This window comes from Heptranchias perlo, unplaced genomic scaffold (genome assembly GCF_035084215.1).
Source record: "Heptranchias perlo isolate sHepPer1 unplaced genomic scaffold, sHepPer1.hap1 HAP1_SCAFFOLD_1200, whole genome shotgun sequence".
In the NCBI taxonomy this organism is placed as follows: domain Eukaryota; kingdom Metazoa; phylum Chordata; class Chondrichthyes; order Hexanchiformes; family Hexanchidae; genus Heptranchias; species Heptranchias perlo.
In genome coordinates, this window is record NW_027138430.1 from 1 (window position 1) to 10,136 (window position 10,136).

General features: G+C 54.1%; 1 protein-coding gene across 1 annotated transcript; it reads left to right on the plus strand.

The window, feature by feature from the left end:
* Positions 1–1,922: 1,922 nt before the first annotated feature.
* Positions 1,923–6,683, plus strand: LOC137308104 (E3 ubiquitin-protein ligase CCNB1IP1; the record flags this gene model as incomplete). The annotated part of the gene is given in 4 exon segments (XM_067977015.1): positions 1,923–1,962; positions 1,965–2,202; positions 2,205–2,263; positions 6,030–6,683. Coding segments are annotated over 4 exon segments (534 nt in total), but the record flags the coding sequence as incomplete, so codon positions are not given.
* Between the last annotated feature and the right edge of the window lie 3,453 nt (positions 6,684–10,136).

Below are 10,136 nucleotides of genomic sequence, written 5' to 3' on the forward strand. Positions count from 1 at the left end.
TAGATAGAGAGAAACTATGGTCGGGGGGGGGGCTTAAACTTAAAATTCGAGCCAGGCCGTTCAGTGGTGATGTCAGGAAGCACTTCTTCACACAAAGGGGAGTGGGAATCTGGAACTCTCTCCCCAAAAGGCTGTGGACACTGGGGGTCAATGGGAGCTTTCGAGACTGAGAGCGATAGATTTTTGTTGGGTAAGGGTATCAAGGGATATGGAACAAAGGCAGGCAAATGGAATTGAGATTACAGATCAAACATGATCTGATTGAATGTTGGAACGGGACCGAGGGGCTGAACAGCCCTCTCCTCTTCCTATGTCCCTGACCCAACAAAAAACCTATCGATCTCAGTCTTGAAAATTTCAATTGACCCCCAGCATCCATAGCTTTTTTTTGGGTGGGTGGGGCGGGTCTCGAATCATAGAAAGGTTACAGCACGACAGGAGGCCGTTTGGCCCATCGAGTTCGTGCGGGCCCTATGCAAGAGGTATATGCGAGAGGTATGGAGCGAGTTTCAGATTTCCACTACCCCTTGGCACGAAAAATGTGTTTCCTGATTTGCAGGGCTACGGGGAAAGAGCAGGGGGGAGTGGAGAGGCAGCACAGGCACGATGGGCCCAATGCCTCCTGCTGTGCAGTAAGGTGCAAACAAAGCACTGGGGTTCATTTCTAGAGGGATAGAATTGAAAATCAGAAAAGTTATGTTAAATGTATATAGAACCTTGGATAGACCACACTTGGAGCACTGTACACAGTTCTGGTCTCCATATCACACTTGGAGCACTGTGCACAGTTCTGGTCTCCATATCACACTTGGAGCACTGTGTACAGTTCTGGTCTCCATATCACACTTGGAGCACTGTGAACAGGTCTGGTCTCCATATCACACTTGGAGCACTGTGCACAGTCCTGGTCTCCATATCACACTTGGAGCACTGTGCACAGGTCTGGTCTCCATATCACACTTGGAGCACTGTGAACAGGTCTGGTCTCCATATCACACTTGGAGCACTGTGTACAGTTCTGGTCTCCATATCACACTTGGAGCACTGTGCACAGGTCTGGTCTCCATATCACACTTGGAGCACTGTGCACAGTTCTGGTCTCCATATCACACTTGGAGCACTGTGCACAGGTCTGGTCTCCATATCACACTTGGAGCACTGTGCACAGTTCTGGTCTCCATATCACACTTGGAGCACTGTGCACAGTTCTGGTCTCCATATCACACTTGGAGCACTGTGCACAGGTCTGGTCTCCATATCACACTTGGAGCACTGTGCACAGTTCTGGTCTCCATATTATAAAAAGGCTATAGAGACACTGGAGAAGGTGCAAAAAAGATTTACAAGGATGATATCAGAACTGAGAGGTTCCACGATCAGGAAAGATTGAACAGGCTGGGGCTTTTTTCTCTGGAAAAGAGAAGGCTGAGGGGTGACCTGATTGAGGTCTTTAAGATTATGAAAGGGTTCGATAGGGTAGACGGAGAGAAGATGTTTCCACTTGTGGGGGAGACCAGAACCAGGGGCCATAAATATAAGATAGTCACTAATAAATCCAATCAGGAATTCAGGAGAAACTTCTTTCCCCAGAGAGTGGTGAGAATGTGGAACTCGCTCCCACAAGGAGTAGTTGAGGTGAATAGTGTAGATGGATTTAAGGGGAAGCTCGATAAACACATGAGGGAGAAAGGAATAGAGGGAGATGCTGAGAGGGTGAGATGAAGTAGGGAGGGAGGAGGCTCGTGTGGAGCATAAACACCAGCATGGACCTGATGGCCGAATGGCCTGTTTCTGTGCTGTACATTCTGTGTAATTTTATGATTTCACTCCTGAATGGCCCTAGCTCAGGTCAGTTTGAGGTCATTCACCCCCCCCCCCCCCAACCACTTTGTTGACGCCCGTTTTAACCTGTGGTCTCTCAGATTCACCAGGAGCGCATGTACCAGGAATACGCCTACAGCAAAGCGAGGGCCGGCTGAGGCAGATGGAGAAGCTCTACACCCAGCAGATCCAGGGCAAGGACATGGAGGTCAGCAACAGTCGCGGCGAGGTCTCCTCGCTCAAGAAGCTGCTGGAGGAGTACAAGAAGAAGTACAGCGAGATGTCGGAGAAGCTGATGGAGAGGAACAGGCAGTACCAGAAGCTGCAGGGGCTGTACGACAGCCTCCGACTCCGCAGCATGGCCGTGGCCGGAGAGCAGGAGTCGGCGGCAGACCTCCCGGGGTCGTGTACGGCCTGCCGCTAGGTACCAACCGCCCGAGAGGTCACTCGGGGCCCATTTACTTGCCCCTCAATGTTTGGACAAATGATTCGGCCGGCATTCCTTGAGGCTTCTGGGCCCCACGCTCTGGAGTTCCTTCCCGAAATCTCTCCACTCCCTCTGCTCCTCTAAGACCCTGCTTGGAACACAACTCTTCCTTTGACCAAACTATTGGTCACCCCTCCTAATATCTCCTTCCTCCCTCCCAATATCTCCTTCCCTCCCTCCTAATATCTCCTTCCCTCCCTCCAATATCTCTATCTCTCCCTCCTAATATCTCTTCCCAATATCTCCTTCCCTCCCTCCCTCAAATATCTCCTGCCCTCCCTCTTAATATCTCCGTCTCTCCCTCCTAATATCTGCTTCCCTCCCTCCTAATATCGCCTTCCTTAACTCCTAATAGCTCCTTCTCTCCCTTCAAATATCTCCTTCCCACACAGAATTAGACTGGTTGGGAGGGAGGGGGAGAGAGGGATTAGACTGGGTGGGGGAGGAAACGAGTGAGAGGGATTAGACTGGGTGGAGAGGGAGCAGGAGAGAGGGATTAGACTGGGTGGGGAGGGAGGGGGAGAGAGGGATTAGACTGGGTGGGAGGGAGCGGGAGAGAGGGATTAGACTGGGTGGAGAGGGAGCGAGAGAGGGATTAGACTTGGTGGGAGGCGAGGGAGGGGGAGAGAGGGATTAGACTGGGTGGAGAGGGAGGGGAGAGAGGGATTAGACTGGGTGGAGAGGGAGGGGAGAGAGGGATTAGACTGGGTGGGGAGGGAGGGGAGAGAGGGATTAGACTGGGTGGGGAGGGAGGGGAGAGAGGGATTAGACTGGGTGGAGAGGGAGGGAGCAGGAGAGAGGGATTAGACTGGGTGGAGAGGGAGCGAGAGAGGGATTAGACTTGGTGGGGAGGGAGGGAGGGGAGAGAGGGATTAGACTGGGTGGAGAGGGAGGGAGAGAGAGATTAGACTGGGTGGGGAGGGAGGGGAGAGAGGATTAGACTGGGTGGGGAGGGAGGGGAGAGAGAGATTAGACTGGGTGGGGAGGGAGGGGAGAGAGGGATTAGACTGGGTGGGGAGGAGGGGAGAGAGGGATTAGACTGGGTGGAGAGGGAGGGGAGAGAGGGATTAGACTGGGTGGAGAGGGAGGGGAGAGAGGATTAGACTGGGTGGGGAGGGAGGGGAGAGAGGGATTAGACTGGGTGGGGAGGGAGGGGAGAGGGGGATTAGACTGGGTGGAGAGGGAGCGAGAGAGAGGGATTAGACTGGGTGGGGAGGGAGCGAGAGAGAGGGATTAGACTGGGTGGGGAGGGAGCGGGAGAGAGGGATTAGACTGGGTGGGGAGGGAGCGAGAGAGGGATTAGACTGGGTGGAGAGGGAGGGGAGAGAGGGATTAGACTGGGTGGAGAGGGAGGGGAGAGAGGGATTAGACTGGGTGGGGAGGGAGGGGAGAGAGGGATTAGACTGGGTGGGAGGGAGGGGAGAGGGGGATTAGACTGGGTGGGGAGGGAGCAGGAGAGAGGGATTAGACTGGGTGGAGAGGGAGCGAGAGAGGGATTAGACTGGGTGGAGAGGGAGGGGAGAGAGGGATTAGACTGGGTGGGGAGGGAGGGGAGAGAGGGATTAGACTGGGTGGGGAGGGAGGGGAGAGGGGGATTAGACTGGGTGGGGAGGGAGGGGGAGAGGGGGATTAGACTGGGTGGGGAGGGAGCGGGAGAGAGGGATTAGACTGGGTGGGGAGTGGGGAGAGAGGGATTAGACTGGGTGGGGAGGGAGGGGAGAGAGGGATTAGACTGGGTGGGGAGGGAGGGAGCGGGAGAGAGGGATTAGACTGGGTGGGGAGGGAGGGGGAGAGAGGGATTAGACTGGGTGGGGAGGGAGGGGAGAGAGGGATTAGACTGGGTGGGGAGGGAGGGAGGGGGAGAGAGGGATTAGACTGGGTGGGGAGGGAGGGAGGGTGAGAGAGGGATTAGACTGGGTGGGGGAGGGAGGGGAGAGAGGGATTAGACTGGGTGGGGAGGGAGGGAGGGGGAGAGAGGGATTAGACTGGGTGGGGAGGGAGGGAGGGGGAGAGAGGGATTAGACTGGGTGGGGAGGGAGGGGAGAGAGGGATTAGACTGGGTGGGGAGGGAGGGGGAGAGGGGGATTAGACTGGGTGGGGAGGGAGGGGGAGAGAGGGATTAGACTTGGTGGAGAGGGAGTGAGAGAGAGGGATTAGACTGGGTGGGGAGGGAGCGGAGAGAGGGATTAGACTGGGTGGGGAGGGAGGGGGAGAGAGGGATTAGACTGGGTGGGGAGGGAGCGGGAGAGAGGGATTAGACTGGGTGGGGAGTGGGGAGAGAGGGATTAGACTGGGTGGGGAGGGAGCGGGAGAGAGGGATTAGACTTGGTGGGGAGGGAACGGGAGAGAGGGATTAGACTGGGTGGGGAGGGAGGGAGGGGAGAGAGGGATTAGACTGGGTGGGGAGGGAGGGGGAGAGAGGGATTAGACTGGGTGGGGAGGGAGGGAGGGGAGAGAGGGATTAGACTGGGAGGGGAGGGAGGGGAGAGAGGGATTAGACTGGGTGGAGAGGGAGGGGAGAGGGGGATTAGACTGGGTGGGGAGGGAGGGGAGAGGGGGATTAGACTTGGTGGGGAGGGAGCGGGAGAGAGGGATTAGACTGGGTGGGGAGGGAGGGGAGAGGGGGATTAGACTTGGTGGGGAGGGAGGGGGAGAGAGGGATTAGACTGGGTGGGGAGGGAGCGGGAGAGAGGGATTAGACTTGGTGGGGAGGGAGCGGGAGAGAGGGATTAGACTGGGTGGGGAGGGAGGGGGAGAGAGGGATTAGACTGGGTGGGGAGGGAGGGAGCGGGAGAGAGGGATTAGACTGGGTGGGGAGGGAGGGGAGAGAGGGATTAGACTGGGTGGGGAGGGAGGGGAGAGAGGGATTAGACTGGGTGGGGAGGGAGGGGGAGAGAGGGATTAGACTGGGTGGGGAGGGAGGGAGCGGGAGAGAGGGATTAGACTGGGTGGGGAGGGAGCGGGAGAGAGGGATTAGACTGGGTGGGGAGGGAGGGGAGAGAGGGATTAGACTGGGTGGGGAGGGAGAGGGAGAGAGGGATTAGACTGGGTGGGGAGGGAAGGGTGGGGAGCGATGGATTATATCAGGTGGGAGCGAGCATGGGACATTCCGTGGGAGGGGGGGTTGGGGAGTAACCGTGGGAGTGGGATGAGACTCGGTGGGGAGTGACGGACCGTGGGAGTGGGATGAGACTCGGTGGGAGGTGGGGAGCGAGCGACCGTGGGAGTGGGATGAGACTCGGTGGGAGGTGGGGAGCGAGCGACCGTGGGAGTGGGATGAGACTCGGTGGGAGATGGGGAGTGACGGACCGTGGGAGTGGGATGAGAATCGGTGGGAGGTGGAGAGTGAGTGACCATGGGAGTGGGAGTGGGATGAGACTCGGTGGGGAGTGACGGACCGTGGGAGTGGGATGAGACTCGGTGGGGAGTGACGGACCGTGGGAGTGGGATGAGAGTCGGTGGGGAGTGAGCGACCGTGGGAGTGGGATGAGAGTTGTTGGGGAGTGACGGACCGTGGGAGTGGGATGAGACTCGGTGGGGAGTGACGGACCGTGGGAGTGGGATGAGACTCGGTGGGGAGTGACGGACCGTGGGAGTGGGATGAGACTCGGTGGGGAGTGACGGACCGTGGGAGTGGGATGAGACTCGGTGGGACGGAGGGGGGAGAGGGCTCTGGACGTGACGAAGCGACTGATTGAATCGTTGCTTTTTTCTCCGGTAGGCAGCATGGCCAAGTTTGGGACGGGCGAGACCCCGGCGAGGAGGCGCGGGGGCGAGGGAGACTTCCGACTCCGGCCCTCGTTCTTCGGCTCTCCAGCTGCCGAGTGCCCCGGCGGCTTCTTCAGCTTCTCCCCCGGCGACGAGCGGAGTCACCAGCAGCCCGGGGCGAGCGGCTGCTTCCAGATGAAGAAGATGTGAGCGGAGAGGAGGGAGGGGGTGGCTGTAGAAAGGCCCCTGTCCCCAGAGGAGCGAAAGCGGGTGCGCTGGCAGGCGGCGCGACACCCGGCAAGAGCCGATCGCCTCCTCCGCCGGATGTGGCGACGACCCGCGGCCCCGTTTCGAGTTAACGCGGTGGCTGAAATCGAACACTTGCAGCGGTAAGTGTTGGCCCTCCGCATGTGCTGCCGATTCCTCGGCAGACCCTTTGTGCCCGGTGTTGCGTGGCCTTCCGTTCGCAGACCGTTACCATTGTTGATGACCACCATCTCCCACCCCTCCCGTCCCCTCGTTAAAGACTCAGTTAGGGCAATGCCCCAGAACCTTCCAGATGGTCCGCCCCGACCCCGCCCAACGTTCCTGTGGTAGATGGCGTTTTGCCGTTTGTTATCCGGGGAGGTGGGGGTAATGTTGATCAGTTCTTTGAAAGGGAGCGGCCATTAAAACTTTGCCTTTAAGTGATTTACGGTCTTCTTGTCAGTGGTGTGGCTCTGTAATATTTACTCGCGCGGCAACGTAGAGGGACTCACGGGCACCGACTTGCCCAGCAGTCGCCCTCTGTCCCCTCAAACCGATTCCTCGACACGCCAAGGGGAACGCAGAATCGTACAGCACCGGGGGAGGCCATTCGGCCCATCGTGCCTGTGCTGGCTCTTTGGACGAGCTATCCAATTAGTCCCACTCCCCCCTGCTCTTTCCCCCGTAGCCCTGCAAATTTTTCCCCTTCGAGTATTTATCCAATTCTCCTTTTGAAAGTTATTATTGAATCTGCTTCCACCACCCTTTCAGGCGGTGAGTTCCAGATCATCACAACTTGATACGTAAAAATATAGGAACAGGAGTGCCTGCTCCGCCATTTGATAAGATCATGGCTGATCTGTGATCTAACTCCATATACCGAGGAACATAGGAACAGGAGTAGGCCATTCAGCCCCTCGTGCCTGCTCCGCCATTTGATAAGATCATGGCTGATCTGTGATCTAGCTCCATATACCTGCCTTTGGCCCATATCCCTTAATACCTTTGGTTGCCAAAAAGCTATCTATCTCAGATTTAAATTTAGCAATTGTGCTAGTATCAATTGCCGTTTGCGGAAGAGAGTTCCAAACTTCTACCACCCTTTGTGTGTAGAAGTGTTTTCTAATCTCGCTCCTGAAAGGTCTGGCTCTAATTTTTAGACTGTGCCCCCTACTCCTAGAATCCCCAACCAGCGGAAATAGTTTCTCTCTATCCACCCTATCTGTTCCCCTTAATATCTTATAACCTGCCTTTGGCCCATATCCCTTAATACCTTTGGTTGCCAAAAAGCTATCCATCTCAGATTTAAATTTAGCAATTGAGCTAGCATCAATATTTTTCCTCATCACCCCTCTGGCTCTTTTGCTGATTACTTTAAATCTGTGTCCCCTCTGGTTACAGACTCTCCAGCCAGTGTACAAAACAGCTTCTCCCTATCTACTCTTATCAAAATCCCCTTCATGATTTTGAACACCTCTATTAAATCTCCCCTTCACCTTCTCTGCTCTGAGGGGGAACAACCCCAGTTTCTCCAGTCTCGCCACGTCACTGAAGTCCCTGGTACCATTCTAGTAAATCTCCCTCTCCAAGGCCTTGACATCCTTCCTGAAGATTCCTTAAATTACGAGGACAGGTTGCATAAACTTGGCTTGTGTTCCCTTGAGTTTAGAAGGTTATGGGGTGATCTGATCAAGGCAATTAAAATTTTAAGGGGATTCGATAGGTAGAAACTATTTCCTCTGCTGGGGGGAATCAAGAACAAGGTTGGGGAGAGTTGGGGGAAGACACAATCTTAAAATCAGAGCTAGGGTCGTTCAGGAGAAAAATCGCAAAGTACTTTTTGCACTCAAAGGTTAATGGAAATCTGGAACTCTCTTCCCCCACAAGGCTGTGGATGCTCAGAGGTTACTGAAGCTTTCAAGACTGAGATCAATAGTTTTTTTTTGTCGGGTAATCGTGATGAGGGATACGGAGCAAAGGCAGGTAACTGGAGTCGAGGTTCAGATTAGTCGTGATCTAAGAACGTAAGAAATAGGAGCAGGAGTAGGCCATCCGGCCCCTCGAGCCTGCTCCGCCGTTCGATCAGATCACGGCTGATCTTCGACCTCAACTCCACTTTCCCGCCCGATCCCCCTATCCCTCGATTCCCCAAAAATCTATCGATCTCAGCCTTGAATATACTCAACGACTGAGCATCCACAGCCCTCTGGGGTGGAGAATTTCAAAGATTCGCCACCCTCTGAGTGAAGAAATTCCTCCTCATCTCAGTCTTGAATGTCCGACCCCTTATCCTGAGACTATCCTTTGGCATCTGATTGAACGACCGCAAAGCCTCAAGGGGGTGAATGTGCCTCCTCTTATTCCTACGACACATTTGCTGGTGAAGACTTCTACTCATTGTATGTAGGATTCCCAGTGGCCTGTTTTATTAGGTGAATTGGGCAGCCCATCAGCACATTTGCTCGTTCATTACATAGACCGTACAGCACAGAAACAGGCCATTCGGCCCAACAGGTCCGTGCTGGTGTTTATGCTCCACACGAGCCTCCCCCCTCCCTACTTCATCTCACCCTATCAGCATTTCCTTCTATTCCTTTCTCCCTCATGTGTTTATCGAGCTTCCCCTTAAATCCATCTACACTATTCGCCTCAACTACTCCTTGTGGGAGCGAGTTCCACATGCTCACCACTCTCTGGGGAAAGAAGTTTCTCCCGAATTCCCTATTGGATTTATTAGTGATTATCTTATATTTATGGCCCCTAGATCTGGTCTCCCCCCACAAGTGGAAACATCTTATCGACGTCTACCCGATCGAACCCTTTCATAATCTTAAAGACCTCTATCACCCCTCAGTCTTCTCTTTACTGGAGAAAAGAGCCCCAGCCTGTTCAGCCTTTCCTGATAGGTAGAACCTCTCAGTTCTGGTATCATCCTAGTAAATCTTTTTTACACCTTCTCCTGTGCCTATGTATCCTTTTTATAATATGGAGACCAGAACTGTTCACAATGCTCCAAGTGTGATATGGAGACCAGAACTGTACACAGTGCTCCAAGTGTGATATGGAGACCAGAACTGTACACAGTGCTCCAAGTGTGATATGGAGACCAGAACTGTACACAGTGCTCCAAGTGTGATATGGAGACCAGAACTGTGCACAGTGCTCCAAGTGTGATATGGAGACCAGAACTGTGCACAGTGCTCCAAGTGTGATATGGAGACCAGAACTGTGCACAGTGCTCCAAGTGTGATATGGAGACCAGAACTGTGCACAGTGCTCCAAGTGTGATATGGAGACTAGAACTGTACACAGTGCTCCAAGTGTGATATGGAGACCAGAACTGTACACAGTGCTCCAAGTGTGATATGGAGACTAGAACTGTGCAGTGCTCCAAGTGTGATATGGAGACCAGAACTGTGCACAGTGCTCCAAGTGTGGTCTAACCAAGGTTCTATACAAGTTTAACATAACTTCTCTGCTTTTCAATTCTATCCCTCTAGAAATGAACCCCAGTGCTTGGTTTTTTTTTATGGCCTTATTAACCTGCGTCGCTACTTTTAGTGATTTGTGTATCTGTACCCCCAGATCCCTCTGCTCCTCTCCCCCATTTAGACTCTTACTATCCAAGCAGTATGTGGCCCCCTTATTATTCCTACCAAAATGTACCACCTCACACTGATCTATATTGAAATTCATTTCCCAATTAGACGCCCATTCTGCAGTTTATTAATCTTGTATTTTCTCACAGTCCTCCTCGGGATTAACTACACCCCCAATTTGGTGCCGACCGCAAATTTTGAAATTGTACTTCCGATTCCCGAGTCCAAATTGTTGATAAATGGTGAACAACAGTGGTCCCTGCACCGATCCCTGT